This window comes from Misgurnus anguillicaudatus, chromosome 17 (genome assembly GCF_027580225.2).
Source record: "Misgurnus anguillicaudatus chromosome 17, ASM2758022v2, whole genome shotgun sequence".
In the NCBI taxonomy this organism is placed as follows: Eukaryota; Metazoa; Chordata; class Actinopteri; order Cypriniformes; family Cobitidae; genus Misgurnus; species Misgurnus anguillicaudatus.
The window spans coordinates 40,704,510-40,723,030 of record NC_073353.2 but is presented as its reverse complement, the minus strand read 5'-3'; the positions used below and the strand labels follow the sequence as shown (position 1 = coordinate 40,723,030).

The following is an 18,521-nucleotide window of genomic DNA, read 5'->3' as shown; positions in this document are numbered from 1 at the left end:
GGTAAAAATTGGTCAGTTGTTGTCTTGGTAATGTCAAGTTGTCATGACAAGCTATGATGTACTGGTTAATGTCAAGTTGTCATAACAAAGACATCTCAAACAATGTCATCTTTGCGTTAAAAATTGCAAAATTATATGAATGACACTTAATGACAGTTGTCATAAACATGGATAAAATCTCCTTCATGTTCACGACATGTGTCATCCCTGCTGAAAAAAACAATAAAACCATTACAGAAAATTCTAATGGTTTTATTGGGAATTTTATTGATTCTAATGGAATATGGCCCAAAACACACTACAGTGAATTGGTTTTTGTTGGTCTCTAATGGTATGTACTGGTTCTATATATACAGTGTAGTGGTTTTAATGGTGAAAGCTAATGGTTGCTATTGGTATTTTAATGAAAACCATTAGAATTTTCTGTAATGGTTTTATTGTTTTTTCAGCAGGGATGTCATGATTATAAAGGTGTCATGTAAGTTTTTATGAACACCCCTTCAAGTAAAGTGTTACCAAATGGTTAAAGATGCATTTTAAACATAATATTGTGTTGTTATCTTAAAGTCTTTAATTAAAAGTTCAAGGCAACTCAAATGTTTATGATTATGTGTCGAGTCGTACCTCGTTTGTTTTGCGACTCGAGTTTCCATCTCTGTCAGTCACCGACTAAATATATATTAACCAAAAATTTGCATACTTTGGAATGGCTGGCAATTAAGAAATATACGCAACTGACATTTAAAATTATCTGTTTCATTTTTTAATATAACTTATGCAACTTCCGCTACTAAAACACACCCCAAATCCCCAGTCTCCACAGACAGCCAATCAGATGCCTGCACACTAGACCGGGCAAAATGATTGACAGGCAGTCAGACTTTCTGATTAAAGCGTTTCTGCTCACCTCACTGTTAATGCTTTTACAAAGGTAAGTCAAGTGTTAAGTGTAATACAACAAAGCTATTTAGAAAATATCAGTAAGTAGGGTAATTTTCACGTACTGCTCTTTAAAACCACACACAGACAGCTGCAACACTGGGGAGACTACAGATAAACTATCAAACGATCCCGTTTTAGACAGTGTAATACAATCCAGTGCATCATGAAGTGAGCTTCATTTCTCGTCTTATGCAACTGGTGAAGCCAGGCTTAATATTATGACTGACTGCCTGAGGAAATATCTGATTTAATTTAAGTGGGCGCCTCCCAGACTGTTGTGCTCCGCGGGAGGTGGGAGGAACAGCAGAAAATACAGACGTGCAGAAAGGAGAAATTAAGATTAAACACACTTTTGTTGCTGCATTACAATAATACGCTATTTCTTTGAGATATCTACGTTAATTGCGTAACGTTATTTTTCTTACAAACGGCAAATGACTTTCATAAAACCATGCACTTTCAACAAAACTGTGCACTACTAGTCAAACTCGGTTTAGAAATCTACTTAGCAAGCTGTTTATGCAATGCAGTGCCCTCTGTTGCACCAGATTCAGGAATCAATCGCTGGAAATGTGAACGTTCAGGGCGTCAACCAGGGTTAGGATAAATGCAATCTCCATGAATCCCACACCAGGATCATAAGCCAGTAAAGATTGAGGCATTATGCACTATTCATCAGGGCTGAAACATTTGCACAAAACTCCTAAAACATTATTTGCGTTCATTTTAGTGCACAGACCTGTGGCGCAGTTAGCACTGACTTAAATGGATGTCGAATACGCAAACAAATCCATAATGTACAGATATCATAATAACATATAAAACAGAAACACAACTGATATAAATCAATGATTATAAAATGGAACGTGAACATGTTGATAGTTTGCATTTTGTCAGAGAGCAAATCTAAAAACATATCATGTGAATGTACTTTCTTATTTATTGGCATTATAAAGATCACACTGTCTCCGGTAAAAATTCAATTATGAAACGATAATTGTGCAATAATAATGCACTTGTCTAATTTTGCGTTAAAGTTATCTCTGCTTAACCATCACCCACGATATAATTATTATGAATTTATAACAACACGAGGTTTGTTTTATATTACTGTTTTACTGTATTAACAGATGTTTTGATTGCTTTCATGAATACTTCATGGTCTACTCACCATCGTACAGCAAAATGAGGGAATTTCTGCCAACATGCGCCGTTAGGGAAAATAATCCTCAGCATCCAAAATGTTTTCTCCAAAGTGTGCGTCAACTTTTCTCAGGTAAGTTATATATCCAAGGAATTTTCAGCTGGGATAAATTTCACACAAGACAAATCAAAAGTGAGATGCGCCTGGGAACACAGCGATGAGCGCTTCCGGTTATTCCTCAGACCGGGAGCGAAATTACTAATCATACTATGGTTGAGACTTTGCTCATTAATATTAAATAGCTCATGCTCTACGTTGCTTTGTCACCCTTCTGTTCGCAAGGGTTTGTGAATATTAATAAGGCCGTGGTGACGTGGCACACCACCAGTCCAATGAAGAAGGATTTGCTTATGAATAATTAAGTACTTAAGACGATCTTCGCCATAGTATGAAACGAAACTTGTCAGAGTTTGACACTGACGCCAGATTTGACACTAATAGATGGCATGTCATTAAAAATGCACCGTTTAAGTCCGTCATCTATGTGTAAATTGATTTTTACGTTAATAGCACCAACATTTACTGTGTGTTAATGCACATATTTACCTTTACTAGCACTTACATATAATATTTATTAATATGTTTGTAGAGATCAGTGCAATTTATTTACAGTTATGAGCTTCTTTTTAACACTCTATACTACGGACTCATAGATATAGCCTAATCTATACATTTTTATGTATTTGTTTGTCTATACGCTTGTTTGTTTGTTCATGTATTTGTTTGTAAAAAATATATTGAATGTTTCTATGCTTTGGCAATGTAAAGATCCGTTTTACTATGCCAATAAACCTTAATGATAAATCTTAAATCTGAACACACCATCTTATATAGAGTCTTACTTGAAATCACTACATGAAACCTTTTTTAATTGCATTGAATGACCCAGGAGCTAAAATAAAGTAAAACATATTTTAGTTGCTTTATTCTGAGATAACGAGGGCATGTTGGTAAGATTTTAGTCAACTTAACAACAAACGTGCCCTTTGCACTATCGCAAAGTTTTATGAAGGCTGTAAACTCTGAACACGAATGCTTTTGGCTCCCCCTAGTGGACAAACATCAGCATAACAATTACAAACTGCTTTTCAAACTTCAGAAAGTAATTTAAACTTTATTTAATAAATTACAGTAAACCACAAACAAACTATCACTAAGTTCTAAAATAGTACGTTGAAATAACTTGTGCACCCAAAAAATATAAAAATTTAATTCAGCACACATTTAGTGTATTATCATAGCTGTATTTGATTTCTATAAATACAATTTATATTGTTTTTTCCTACTTCATACTGTATTGTTCACAGCTTTGCAAAATTACTAAGCAGGTAAAGATGTTGAGGTAGAAACTTGTGGAAGAAGTTAAACAAAGATCATCAGAACAAATATATACAAACATAGATGTTCATGCTATTAGACAATACAATTTAGCAACAGACCATTTGTAAAATGTCACAAATGAAATTGCATGTTTTTCTAAACTACAGGTCCTTTCTCCCATGTTGTGGGATTATTGGATAAGACTGTTGAGCAAGTAGGTCTATTAGTTCAAGGTCTAAGGCGGATTAATGTTTTTGTGTATCAATGAAGAAAGAAATCACTTTCAAAGACATTCAATGTTTGAGAGGAACCAGGCGGGGGTATTTTTTATTCAGTGGGCGGAATGAATGAATGAAGTGAAGCGAGTTTTACCGGCGCTCGAGTCCGTGACATGAACATCCATACAGATCGATTTAATGGAAAACAATGACAGAGAAAAACGCGTCGAACAGGTGAGTTTGTGCATCATAATTAATTTCATATAGATAAACACTGTTAGAGACCCTGAAACTGGTCCTGGTGTAATTTTTGTAATTTCAGACGGATCATGACCGAGATGTTTTGTTGCAAAAGGACCCGGATAATAGAGGAACAAGCTCGCTATCCTCAGCCTCTTTTAATTTCATAAACTCCATCATCGGATCCGGAATTATCGGTAAAGTTTTGACGTTCATGCTTCCCAGCCGGCATTTCAACGTTGATTCACCGTTAAATCAAAGTCAAGGACAAGGCTGAATTAATGCTGAATTACCTTTTGTTTTTGCTAATTGAATCAATGTTGAAACAACTGACATTATTTCAACAAGATTTTAACGTTGAAGGTCGGTAATATCCCTGCTAGGAAAATAATGGTGATGGATAAATAAATAAATATCTTATAATTTTTAATAAACCTGAATATATTTATGCAACATGATTACACGGCAAGTCTTGTTAGCTTGTTATAGTCACGAAAAATGTGATTAATTTATTTGTGTCCATGGCACTTCAGCTTTTTTTGTGCATATCACGCAAATAGGCTACGTGACTATTTCACGTATGGACCAACGTGAAAATGTCACGTTTTGCCGCGTTTGAACGTGAGCATGTCACGTTTTTCTGTTTGTGTCACTGTCACGTATTGGGTTACTCAACTTTTTTGTCCTAATTTCAAAACATTTTCGCTTCGGTTTAGGGTTAGATTTGGTGCTTGAGTTATATGTCACTTTAAGTATTTGTCACTTTAAGTATTGGTTTATAAAAAAAAAGATACAAGACTTATTCTTTTATATTTTCTAAACTTTAACCAATTGTCGCCTGACGTTGGGGTTAGAGTTTGTTTAGGTAAGGAAATCATTTTATGTAAATCTAACCCTAAACCGAAGCGACAATAGTAAGAAATTAGGACAAAAAAGTTGAGTAACCAATACGTGACAGTGACACAAACAGAAAACGTGACATGCTCACGTTCAAACGCGGCAAAACGTGACATTTTCACGTTGGTCCATACGTGAAATAGTCACGTATTTGCGTGATATTGGGTTGTCACACGAATTTCCATATAGTTTTTCGTGTCCGTGGAATTTCTTTTTTATGTCATTTTTTGTATTGTTTGTATTGTTTGTATTTTTTTACTATTTTTAAATCATTATCGCTTGGGGTTAGATTTGGGGTTTGGGTTAGGATGTACTTTTATGTATTGGTTTCTACATGTTTTTCTTCTGCTTTTAAAACTATTCTTGCCTGTAGTTGGGGTTAGGATGTCTAAAAATGTAACAGAAAGTGATTCTAACCCCAAGCGACAATGGTAAGAAAATAGAAAAAACAATGAGAAAACAACATAAAATAAAGCGAAAAAGAAAGTTGTGCCACAAAAACAATTTATAGAAATTCGTGCAAGTGATAATACATTAATAAAAGTTTTTGTGTCAATAACACGACTTTCCGTAAGGTCATGATTCAACAAGATATCTTTATGCAAAAATTGCATTATGTGATTCATTTTGCGGATTTTACTTATTCACTGTAATACTTTTTGCTGTAGTTATGATGCTGTTTGCAGTTACTTACTGTAGATCTAAGTTATTTACTGGCAACAGTTTGTTTAAAGTTAAATGAACATTAAACATGAACAAGTCTTTGCCTTTAAAACTATAAAATAACAGCATCATGCAAAGCATTCTGTGCTCATCATCATTTTTCTGTTTTTCTCCTTCAGATTTTGGTTTCCAGAATGCTTTGCATGAGGCTGTTATTTTAGTTTTATTCTGTAAAGATAAAGACTTGTTAATGTTTAATGTTCATTTAACTTTGAACAAACTGTTGTTAGTAACACATTTAAATCTACAGTAAGATTAATGCTGTAATTTCTACAGACATTTTTAACAGTGTATATTTAAAGATAATTTTTATTTCTATTTTAGATTTTTTATTAATCCAGTTTGCATGTAGCCTATTCAAGTAGCTCAAAACAAACATGAGAACCGATTAGATTGCACGCACTGTACAGCATCATATGACTGCACAGCAGCCAATTCATTCACATGATGTACGAGGCTGGACAAAAAACATGCACACATAGTTTTCTAGTCCCATGATATATCTTTAGGCACAGAAAAGTTTAGAGAAAAGTTATGAACTCTTTTATGTGTGAGATCTGTTATAAGTTTGTAGCCCATTATCGTATTTTTGACCTTTTTTTGTTTGACTGTAGGTTTGCCATACTCTATGAGTCAGGCAGGTCTCCCATTGGGCCTTCTGTTGCTTATTCTGGTTGCCTTCATCACAGGTATGCAGTATGCATGCTTCATTCGGTCCAGTCAGACACATGTGATAAAATAGGATGTATGCTGTGACAAATTCAGATGTTGTATTGTATTGCAGATTACTCCATCATCCTGCTGGTTAGAGGAGGAAATCTGTCTGGGACTCAGAGTTATCAAACTCTGGTGCAAAGCACATTTGGCCTGACGGGATATTTCATTCTCTCTGGTTTGCAGTTTATGTATCCATTCATTGGTAATCATAGCTATCAATTTCAGACATTTCCTTTCAAAATGAAGAGATTTTTAAGAAAACAAACTTAATTTCTTCATTGTTTTCCACATACAGCAATGATCAGCTACAACATTATAACAGGTGATACACTGACCAAAGTGTTTATGAGAATCCAAGGAGGTAAGCTTACAATAATTATTTTTGCTTAAATTGGGTAAATGTCTTGTAGTGTGTAAATGTGTCCCTGTTTGTAAAATTTAAGTCATGTTTTGCCATTTAATGTTTTCTACAAAATCATTCAACATAATATAAGAGCATTCTGTAAAAATATATTTCCTTGATAATGTAAAGAATATTTACAATATTTATTTGAAAATAATGCACAACCAACGTGGTAATGAGGCACAATCTGAAGCAGATACACCATTATTTTCAAATAACTAAAATGACTGGAGTCAATCATTTTGCTTATACCACAGTTACTACAAACATCGCCCTGATGTTTTTTTAAAGATATTTGACAGGTCAGGTGTGCGTATATGAAAAAATAATGCATACACATTTCTCAACCAATCAGACTAAAGCATTCAACAGCCCAGTGGTATACATATTTATTATTGACTTAATAAAATCATAAAAGGTCAAGATTGAAATACTAAGTAAAATTAAACTTTGATGATCCAAAGTTGCATAAAAATATAAAGACTTTAGTTTACATTTCACAGAAAGGATAAAAAATAGACACTTTTTTTAAGGAGTGTGATGTGTGTGCATCTTCTCTTTATTTTTCAGTTGGACCAGAAGACATTTTGACACAGAGACATTTTGTAATTTTGATGACCACTATTTTATTCACTACCCCTCTGTCTCTTTACAGAGATATAGCAAAGCTGGGAAAGGTGACGTATTACAAACAATTCAGTTTTCTTAATGCAATTATATGTATATTATATGTCAGAGATGAAAGGTGGGCCAAGTGATATTCCAGGTGGGCCGCTCGTATGGGGGGGGCATTAATGCTTTAATCTCACATGTCTATAGTGTTAATATCATATATTTTAGACAATTGTTAGGGTTGTTTGTTATTGTTGTGTTCGTGTTTTCTTCATTTTTAACATTTTGGAACTATTTAGTATCTTTATATATAAATGTGGTTAACCTTTTTTTTTACATTCTCTCTTTTTGCATCTGTCATTTTTTTGACCCCTTAACAGATCTTGTATCAATTAAGTAACTTTAGATTTGATAAAAATGGGCAATTCTTTTAAAATAACTATTTTCATCAACTAAAACAAACTTGTTACAAACTAAAAATGTTAATTTTATCAGAAATGCTGTTTTTCTTAAGAATAATTGTCTTGTCTGTTAATATAACAGATTTTTGGCCAAAAGATTGGCTGTTATGTGGTGTGGGGCCAGGGTGGGCCAAGTCTCTGATTGGGTGGGCCAGGCCCGTTCAATGTTGTATAATTTAATATGTTTTGTTTAATAAAAAAATACGTTTTAGAATTGTTTTATGTCTTACATTTTCGGAAGGGATGTATCGTACACAAGGGGGGCCGCACATCGAAAAAGTTTGAGAACCACTGCTTTACAGAAATAAAAATTGCTGCACTTTTCTATATAATGACAGTTCATATGGCAGACTACTTACACCGTATATTACAAACCAAAACTAATAGCCATCAAATAATTCACACAACTTATTATAACTTATTAGTCACATTGTACAGTGAACTATTTCTTTCTATCGCTTTCTCTGTCCTAGGTATCTTTATTGTCCATGCTTTTGACTGCTACCATCCTCATCATGGTAATCGTGCGAGCAGCCACACTTGGACCACAGATGTATGAAATCTCTCTCTCTCTCTCTCTCTCTCTCTCTCTCTCTCTCTCTCTCTCTCTCTCTCTCGCTCTCTCGCTCTCTGCGTGCATTCACACATAATGTCCACCATATGCTTATATTTGCTGACTGCAGCTCAGGCTAATATTTACCCTTGTAAAGGCTGATTTCTGATAAGTGACCTCTCTGAGCTCTTGTTATTGGTTATTTATTCATCCATCTTTTGGTTTGACTTTCCATGAGATATTTTGCCGTTGTTGCATGTTGCTATGATAGTATAACATTAAAAGACTGTAAATGCATCAAATAACAAGGAAAAGTTGAAAATACTTTGTTTTAAAACTAAGTTACTAAAATGGCATAACTTTTTACTTAATATTAGACAGATGAATATATTTGAATATTGCCAACATGATCGTCCACACTGTATGTATGATGTCAGTATGATGTCACCTCTTTGATTGTTTGCAGCTTTATTTATATTTTATTTAGCAGCTTTATTTATATTTTGTTCATAGACCTCCATCAGATGATGCATGGGTGTTTGCCCGCTGGAATGGCGTTCAGGCAGTTGCCGTCATGTCGTTTGGTGAGACTTTATTAGTATTTCAGTGTGTTCAGAGAGGTATGCATTCTCTCAACATCACCATACACAACCCTGCATCTGTTTTCAGCCTTTATCTGCCACCACAACAGCTTCATGATCTTTGGGTCACTGCAGGAGCCCACGTTGAGTAACTGGTCTCTCGTCACGCATGTGTCCGTGGGCTCAGCTCTTGTGGTCAGTGCAGTCTTTGCAGCTGCGGGTTATGCAACTTTTACCGGCTACACACAAGGTAAATGAAATAATGGCGACCATAACTTAGATCAGATTTCCTTTTCCATTGAAATTCCACGACTTTTTCCAACCGTTAATAAAAAAGGATGATTTAACCTCCATGACTTTTTTAGGTCTAGGAATCGCTTTTTTATTTATTTCCATGGTTTCCCTGACTGTGGGAATTCTGTTGGATAGGGCTATGGCATACTACACATAATACACTATGCATTGAGATTCTGAACACTATTTCATGTTTTTCTGTTGTGTTTCTTGCGTGTGAGGTGATATATTTGAGAACTACTGCAGGAATGATAACTTGGCCACATTCGGTCGATTCTGCTATGGTGTCAGTATAATCACCACGTTCCCTCTGGAGTGCTTTGTAACCCGTGAGGTAATTGATTTCTTAATTCATGTTCTATTTGAAAGCTTAAAAAATTAGACCTTATAAAACTAAAGCCATGGTCATGACCACATTTAAGTTGAATTTTATATAATGCAACTTTCTTTATCTTTCAAAAATGAGGGAAAAAGTAAAAAGGGGGTACAATTAACACAGTGAATGACACTATAGTTTGTCTGTTTAAAGGTGCCAAAGAATGCATTATAATAATTTGTTAAATGGTTCTCTGATATCTACATAGAAGGTTTGTGGCTTTATTAAGTGCAAAAATATCCAGAAACGTCTTTACAACTCTAGGATTTGCCCTTACAATGAAATGCTCAATTATTACCTTATTTGAAAGGATCATAATAATTTTGAGCTCTACTCTGATTGGCTGTTTCTCAGAGCAGCTCCTTCAGTAGCTCAGTGTGTGTGTAAACAGATCTTGAGTCTGTATCAGACAATGAAACAGAATTTGAGAAATAATCAATTGGTTGGAGATTGTTAATGGACGTTTCTATAAGTGGTAAGTTTTTTTCAGTATAGACGCTTTGTTTGGACGCATGTGCGGTGACGCGATACGTGCTGGTCCGAACTGTACTTCTGGTTTCAGTTTTTTAATGGTCTGACTAGTTGCTAAACTGAACTCTTAAAACAAATACCTTATCGAAAATAACAAATGTTTTGGTTTCCTAGGTAATCTACGTGTTGTTTATTTTGCTTGTTATATAAATAAGCAACGTTTAAAGTACTTTGTTGTTATTTATTCTTAGCGGAGTTTACCGGCAGTTACGTGTTGACCACGAAAGCCGCTTGTTTATGTTGTTACTGCTGAAACCGTCTATAGACCTGCAAGCAAAATGCATATATAGCATTAACTAGCATATAGCATAAACTAGCATATAGCGCTAACTCAGCAGTCACAACTTCGTTTTTAGCATTGCAACAACATTCTAATTAATTTAATGCGTAATTGAATGTTGTGGGCGTACATCTTGACTGTAACGTCAAAGTTGGTGTTATGTTGAGATTGGTCTGTTTTCTTTTGCATGAACAAGGTTTACATAAGAAGGAAAAAACAATTGTGTTTGAGGCTCACGATATGTCATTGCCATGTACAGAACTCTTATTATTCATCTATGCCTACATAAATACAGTTTTACATTCTATGGCACCTTTAAACAAAACAACGTCTTACAGTATGAGAAAGTTGCTGTAATTGAAGAATCATCTGTAGATTCATACAAGTTAGGAGAGCTGATTTTATGGCATCTGACTTTCTCACAGCCACCTCCTGTTTGATATTACAACCATTTCTTATGTTCTCGTATTTTATCTTTCTTTTAACCTATAGTACCTAAAGTTGGTTCTTCATTGATGGTTTTCATTCTGTGTCCAGGTGGTCTCGAATATCTTTTTCAAAGAAGAACTCAGTAACACTGCCCACATCATTGTTACCATGGTCATTATATCAGCAGGGACTGTGATATCCCTCTGTTATGACTGTCTGGGTATCGTACTGGTACTAAATGTAAGTAAGTTTTTGTGTAACATTAAATAAACAACAATAGATAATACTTTGTACTTAAAATAGAACATGTGAATCAATTAAAATGTGAAATGTTTTAGATTTAACATGTTAATCTAGACTGAACTCTTGTGAAATAACGAAACTAAAAAGCATTTACGGGCAGTTTCTCAGACAGGGTTTAAACTTTAGATTAATCCACGACTAAGCCTTACACTGTAAATAAATGCAGCATTTTGTCATATTAACATATATTTTTATGTTACTTTTACTTAATAAATTAAGTTAAACAATTTTAACTTGTTTTTATAAGTTATGCCAACTTTCTTAAGTTAAAACTTAAAATAGTAAGTTAAATTGACTTGCAAAACCTAGACCTGGTTTCAAAGACTTATTTAAAGCCAGCTCTATAGGCTTTAGTTAAATTAAGATGTTTAAGCATCTTTTATAAATATGTCTTTAAAAATTAAAAGATATTACTGGTGTGCATTTAGAGACAAATCGATGGCACTGGCATAATTTAAGATCTGTCATTGCAAGTTATTTTCAGTTAAGCTAGCTCAATTATGTGTTTTAATCTATAGACTTCTTAAACTTCTCGCTGCATTTTTGTGTGTGTGTGTAGTTATATTAGGACACTTAGGTTGGTTTTACAAGCATACCTTACAAAAACATTACTGGTATGCATCTTGAGACAAAACATTGGCAGTGATATATTTTAAGTCAGTGCAAGCTGATTTCAGTTAGGACAACTCAAAGCATTTTTCTTGGACTAGACTTATCCCTGTCCGGGAAACCACTCCTTAGTTAGCTTAGTCATGTGTAAAGTCTGAATAATATTCTGCCTTGTGCACATTCACATTATAATTATGACTTCCAGACTTAAGATAATTTTTTTAAAAAGTTTGTACATTTGGGTTATACGTGTGTGCCTGTTTCTTAGGGAGTTCTGAGTGCGACACCCCTCATCTTCATCTTCCCCTCTGCCTGTTTTCTGAAGCTCTCAACTGGCAGCTGGTTTCGTGGGGAAAACCTCATTCCCAGCATCATCCTGGTGGCGGGTGTTTGCATCATGATAATCGGTGTCATCATGATGGCGCTCTTCCCTCAGGACTGTTCGCACGGAGCAGAGATGTTCTACTGTACGGTTTCCAACGGCTCGGTTCTCAGCACCACCAGCAGTTTCCTAAAGATCATGAACGCTACGCAAAATATCAGTCTTTTTTGAAGATCTGATAGCCATAGTCATTGAAGTAGAGCTATTTATATGCTGGTTTCTTATGTTAAGGCTTTTAAATTTTGTGTTAAATAAATTACATATGACAGCTAAGAAAAACACCCATTGGCAAAATACTTTTTGAAGGGGTGCTTATCAAGGTATCATTGTAAAGCTCAGGCTTACGGTCAACAGAATGCAACTGTAGGCTTTTGGAAATCCAAAAAATAATGTAATGTATATGACCTATACTCTTAAAGGGGACATATGTCGAAACTCCATCTTTTTCCCGTGTTTAAGTGCTATAATTGGCAGTGGCAGCCGGCGACTTCTTTTTTCGAGGGTGCTCGGTGTGAAGTTCGTCACAACATGTATGTAGCCCATCGTGTGTGGTTCGTAATTTCAAAATATGTGTTCTGCGCGTCCATTGATCCTATGTGCATCACGTATCTTGTCAAAATAAGTGCCTGCTGCAGATGCATCTAAAGAGTTTATGATACTCGCATAATCTCATGCGTAATCAGAGTTTACTGTTAAGGGAGTGCCTTGTGTGTATTTTGTGAACGTGATGTTGATGCGTGTGCAGCAGGCACTTATTTTGACAAAACACATGATGCAGCAAACACATATTTTCATTTGCGACCCTCGGGTGAGCAGTCACGAGCTGCCACTGATAATTGGGTCCCCATTGCTATCAACCTAGAAAATATGAAAAAGATCAACCCAGTAACTTAGTTTTGTGTAAACCATTCTCTTCAAGCATCTGAAAAAATAGGTTGTTGAATTTGGCTTCTCTTGTGATGTCAAAAGGGGATCTTATTATAATACCGCCCTTTAATCTGCACTATCCAACCACGGCACTGCCATTTAGTGCAGAGAGAGATAATTGACAGCACAACTGAGTTTCAATTTCAACAAACCATCATTGTGATCAGTGTTTGGATTTCATCAGCTCATTTGTATTTTAAAGGACACACACAAAGCGGCACATTCTTGCTCACACCTACAAAGTGGCAATTTTGACATGTTATAATAAATTATCTGTGGGGCATTTTGAGTTTAAACTTTACATTTGTACTCTGCAAAAAATTATTTTCAATAATTTTTTTCAAAATTTTTTTGTATTTTTTGTCTTATTTTCAGTAAAAATATCTAAAAATTCATAAATTAAGGTGCTTTTTCTTGATGAGCAAAACGACCCAAGAAAATAAGTCTAGTTTTTAGAACAAAAATATCAAATTTAAGTGATTTTGTGCATAAAACAAGCAAAAAAATCTGCCAATGGGGTAAGCAAATTTTTCTTGAATTTAGTGTTTAAGAAGAATGTTCAAGATTTTTTTGCTTACCCCATTGGCAGATTTGTTTTGCTCGTTTCATGCACAAAATCACTCAAACCTGACATTTTTGGTCTAAAAACTAGATGTATTTTCTTGGGTCGTTTTGCTCATCAAGAAAAAGCATCTTAATTTAAGAATTAATTTAAGAAATTTTTTTCTTGAAAATTTTTTGTGCAGTGTGGGGACACCTAAGATTGTTTCCCCCTTTAGAACTAAAGGTTCCTACACTGCAAAAAATGATTTTCAAGAAAAAAAATCTTAGTATTTTTGTCTTGTTTTCAGTAAAAATATCTAAAAATTCTTAAATTAAGATGCTTTTTATTGATGAGCAAAACGACCCAAAAAATAAGTCTAGTTTTTAGACCAAAAATATCAAATGTAAGTGATGTTATGCATAAACAAGCAAAAAAATCTGCCAATGAGGTAAGCAAAAAAATCTTGAACATTTTTCTTAAACACTAAATTCAAGAAAAAGTCAAGAAAATTTTGCTTACCCCATTGGCAGATTTTTTGCTTGTTTTGTCCACAAATTCACTTACATTTGATACATTTTGTCTAAAAACTAGACTTATTTAAAGCATCTTAATTTAAGAATTTTTAGACATTTTTACTAAAAACAAGACAAAAATACTAAGACTTTTTTTCTTGAAAATCATTTTTTGCAGTGTGCATGAAAAATAATTGCATAATGATTATTTAAAACTAAATGCAAGCATTAGACTGTGGCTCATAATGCACTACAACATTTGTAACTCTAGATGTCACTATATAGTCAGGATTGTTTAGCTAGATAAGCCGTTTTCCCTAAATTCCTCTTTTGCAAATTAACTTTTATTTTTTATCCTTTAATTATAACACTTGCATGACACTCAACTCTCCTTGTATACTGATATTTATATGACACCTCGTTTGCAATGCACACAAACTGGCATTAAATGGGATTTGGCAGATTGTCTGTTGTGACTTGCTGTTGGGGGCGACATGCAAATTCACATCCCACCGTGTGAAGATGGGAAGACTGGGAATGGCTGTAACTTATCCATCGTGTCATGACTGTCGTCTCTTTCTGTGCTTAATGGGAACAGAGAGCGTCTGTTGACTGGGGCAGGACTTTGGAAATATAGTGGGAGTTGCAGAATTTTTAGTCCCAAAGGGTGTAACGGGACAAAAGTGAGGTTTTGAGAAACGTGAGAGGGTTTAGTAAGCAGTGGTTCAAGTTTGTTTGAAGATCTGCTGTTGAAGTTTATAATAATGAGGATGAGTTTGATCTGTTGGTAGACTGATGACAGTTGACAGCACCGCGCATCGAGGGCCATCAAGGTAAGTTCATGTGTTCTCCACAGAATGCAACGAAAAAAATTATGTCAAGTAAGTTGGTACGGGATCCGAATCAGTGTTGCTTTGATTTAACTAACGGCATGTCGAGTCAGGATTCGAACCGAATCCTTTCATCAAAGAAACTGCATGACGACTCGATATTTGAAGGATTGTCGCACCCGTTTTACTGTACTAATGAATCGGGGCATCGAGTCGGGATTCGAACTCGTAACGCTTCGGTTATTATGTGAATCGGGATGCAAACAGTGTCACTTTGATCTAAAAAAAAAAAATCGTCTGTCCAGTTAACCCTTGTATATTTAATCTTATTAATCAAATGTCGCGACTGGGTTTGATATAAGAATTCCATCTCGAGAGTCGGTGTGGGTTTAATGAATCGAACAGGGAGTCGGGATTCGAATCTGTGTCTCTTTGATCTAATGAATCGAACGCCGTGTCGAGATTCGAACCGTGTCGTTCGGCTTTATCAAAAGACAAGAAATTAAACGACAACCATGTGGCAACAAGTATTTCAATGTTTCTTTATTCAATTTTCCGCGTCTTATAAAAGACACCAAACGAGTCAAGAGTGATACCGGCGCGTGTGCACCCTCAAAAGTAAACAAAACACATCTGTTGCAAACTGTAACCGCAGAAAGATTCTGTATCACCGATTAGAGATCCTCCTCCCCGGGAAAACACCTCCACGCAACCGATGAACTTACTGATCAAGTTTATCTTCTCGATCAGTCCCGCGGTGTCATGAATGAATGCACAGTTTGATTTGTGTCTTACAGTGCCGTGGATCTCACAGCAACTGATGGGATGGATGGCGAGACGCGCAACAGAAGGTAAACAGTAAACATTTACTCATTTGAGTTTATCTGTGTGTGCAGTTAATTTGGGTTTTTGTGACATGCTGTACTTTTTGAACTCTGTAACCTTTAAGACGTCACATCAGTGTTTGTTTTGCAGTTTAAGAGAGTGTTTCTTTAGAAAGTGCACAATGCGTTCACACACATCCTGTTAAACTTGAAATTGAATGGTTGGATCCTATCAGAGGGTGTAAATACAAAGAAAAGTTACATAGGAGTCTAAACTTGATGGATCAGAAAACAAACTTTTGACAATATAGCAAGATTATAAAGATTTCTGTAAAATGAATACAGAAATTATACTTCTATAATTTAGGAGAGGCAAACCAGAAAAACACAAGCATGACTGCTAATATTTACGCACGTTTCTGCTGTTTTCTCACCATAATGATGTCACTTCAGGGAGGATGTCATTAAAAATTTTTTTTTTGTTTTTTTAAGGTTTATTTACAAAAGACCAAAAGGATAGAAAGTGAGAGCGATTTTGGTTGATTATTGATGTGAAAAATTGCAGTGCATGATAATAAACAAGATATGTTTTAGAGCTGGGCAAAAAAATCGCCTACGATTCTCATGCGTGTCTCATCAGTAAAGCCGGTTCCTTGATTAGTAGTAAATCACTATTACCTGCTTTCAGATGGAGCGGCATTTACTACACAGAGCCGTATTTCACCGAAAGCTAGGCAAAATCACGTTCAAATTGTGTAAAATCACCTCCGATAATGTATGTGATTTTGCCTAGCTTCTCTGTGAAATACAGCTCTGTGTAGTAAATGCCGCCCCATCTGAAAGCAGGTGATGGCGATTTACTACTAATCACCGAACCAGCTTTACTGATGAGATACCCATGAGAATCGCCGGCGATTTATTTATTTTTTGCCAAGCTCTAATGTGGCATTCACACCAGACGTGGAAGGGGTGGCAAGCACAAGTGGTTTACAATGTCAAGTCAATGCAAAGACGCGAACAGGAATCCTGCGGCATGACATGCGCAAATGGTGTGGTGCGAATGTGCGTTGCCACAAGAAACACACGAGTTGAAAAATCGGAACTTTGGCGGATATTCACGCCGCGTTAACCAATCAGGAGCTGGCTCTAGTAGTGATGTGATTATAGGGAGCGAGCAGAGTCACAGAAGCCCCTCCCATGGTGGGAATTTTTGCTTAAATGTCTCAAATGACTAGAATTTCACACGCAGCTTTCACGTGTGATGATGTGAGGAAACTCAAAATGTGTTTTGCCGCCTCTACCACTGCTGGTGTGAACGCACAGTAAAGCTGCATTCAGACTAGCAGCGACTAGCAGTAGCAGAGCGACGCAATCTCATTGATTTCAATGGAAGCTTAGCGACTTCTGGCGACACGAGCAACAGTGACCGTTGGCGACTGAATGGGACGTGTCCAGTCGTGCTACAAAGTTGAGAAATGTTTAAATTTATGCAAAATTAAACTTTCGGGAGTGACTACCAATGACAACGAAGCAGTGGAGTCACGTCATTTGTCTCTCATCAGTTACTGGAGTGGACGGTACTCATTTCTTTATGACAACCAGATTTAGAAATGCCTCTTTTGAAAGAGACGAACGACACACAGCGACAAAGTCGCTTATAATGTGAATGTACCTTAATATGTTTGTATGTTGGTATACAATCAATATACCAATATGGTATATATGCGCAACTTACTGTTAAACATAGTAGATTGCTTCTGGTTCTGTATGCTTTACGCTGACATGGTGCTGTTTTCATACATTTCATACATTTAGGAGCTACCAAAGACGAGAATAACCAATGTCCAGTCTATATGCTTGTTAACATCTTAAACCTATGTAGAAGAAAATGTACAAACTTTTTTTATACTTTATAGCTTTTGACAAAGGCATTTTCTTCTCACATACATTCAGATATTAGAATAAAAAATAACAAGTAATAATACTACAAATAGCAATAATAAGCTATGACAGCATGTGTCGGCAACCGGAAGCAATCAACACCAGTTTTCCGGTTTGGTCATGTGATGTTCAACATATACCGTATTAGCACTAAAAGTGCCTATGTGTATATAGTTTACTATAGAAAGGTTCTGGTAGGGTTTTCTTTTAAAAATAAGTTAATTGCCCATATCTTCATGGGTGCAAATGAAAGAGCTAGAGATGCACACTGTGAGGTCTGAAATCAAAAGATGATTTGTTTAACCTATAATCAATGTAATATGTTGGGCAGAGAAATTGGTCAGGATAGGTTAGTTAAAGCAAAAATGAACATTCTGCTTTCTTTTGAGAAACATTAAATGGCACATAATATGCCTAAAATGTAGTCTCAGGTGTGCCAAGAATGTGTCTGTGAAGTTTCATCTCAAAATTGGCCACTGATCATTTATTATAGCACGTCCAAAATGCCCTTGTTTGGGTGGGAGCAAAAAAGCGTTGTTTTCATGTGTGTACCTTTAAATGCAAATGAGCTACAGCTAAAATAGATCTGATTCCTGGGAATACAATCGGATTAGCCCTACAACATGCTATCAATCACACTTACAAAAGCTTTTGGTTAAAATAAAGCAGTCAGTCAGTTGCTGTGGGCGGGGCTTTATCAGTGTGATGTCACATTAACAAGAGAATCAAAATAGCATGTCTATTGAGACTGCTTTGGTTAAACAGTGATTAAAAAGAAGGAGAGGGTGGATTGTTTTCATTGTAGGGTTGTTGTGTTTACACATTGCCAACAACATGCATTAATGTGGATTTTGCATAATAGGTGCCT

The 18,521-nt window shown here is 35.6% G+C and overlaps 3 protein-coding genes across 7 annotated transcripts in view; 2 read left to right on the top strand and 1 right to left on the bottom strand.

The window, feature by feature from the left end:
* Positions 1-2,345, bottom strand: part of scn1laa (sodium channel, voltage-gated, type I-like, alpha) — a 56,574-nt gene extending 54,229 nt beyond the window's left edge. For 3 of the 4 annotated variants that reach the window (XM_055215376.2, XM_055215377.2, XM_055215378.2), the window contains exon 1: positions 2,114-2,345. The gene's annotated coding sequence lies outside the window, so the exon portion shown is untranslated. The remainder of the gene's footprint in view (positions 1-2,113) is intronic. The other variant, XM_055215379.2, reaches the window with a different exon arrangement.
* Positions 2,346-3,575: 1,230 nt separating this feature from the next.
* Positions 3,576-12,348, top strand: slc38a11 (solute carrier family 38 member 11). 2 transcript variants are annotated; one of them, XM_073854813.1, is made up of 12 exons: positions 3,576-3,918; positions 4,007-4,121; positions 6,159-6,233; positions 6,329-6,463; positions 6,557-6,622; positions 7,235-7,341; positions 8,211-8,290; positions 8,804-8,910; positions 9,059-9,121; positions 9,387-9,499; positions 10,890-11,021; positions 11,962-12,348. In XM_073854813.1, exons 1-12 carry the CDS (start codon positions 3,883-3,885, stop codon positions 12,244-12,246), a joined length of 1,314 nt encoding a protein of 437 aa, XP_073710914.1. In that variant the 5' UTR covers positions 3,576-3,882; the 3' UTR covers positions 12,247-12,348. The 2 variants fall into 2 exon arrangements, with proteins under 2 accessions (XP_073710914.1, XP_055071754.2); XM_055215779.2 differs by having other exon boundaries at positions 3,579-3,918; positions 8,804-8,874; positions 8,960-9,121.
* A 2,280-nt stretch (positions 12,349-14,628) lies between these two features.
* The window catches only part of cobll1b (cordon-bleu WH2 repeat protein-like 1b), a 68,571-nt gene continuing 64,678 nt past the window's right edge, over positions 14,629-18,521 (top strand). Inside the window, exons 1-2 of the mRNA XM_073854767.1 lie at positions 14,629-14,891; positions 15,686-15,739. Coding sequence (XP_073710868.1) covers positions 14,854-14,891; positions 15,686-15,739 — 92 coding nt within the window. The 5' untranslated portion in view covers positions 14,629-14,853. The remainder of the gene's footprint in view (positions 14,892-15,685; positions 15,740-18,521) is intronic.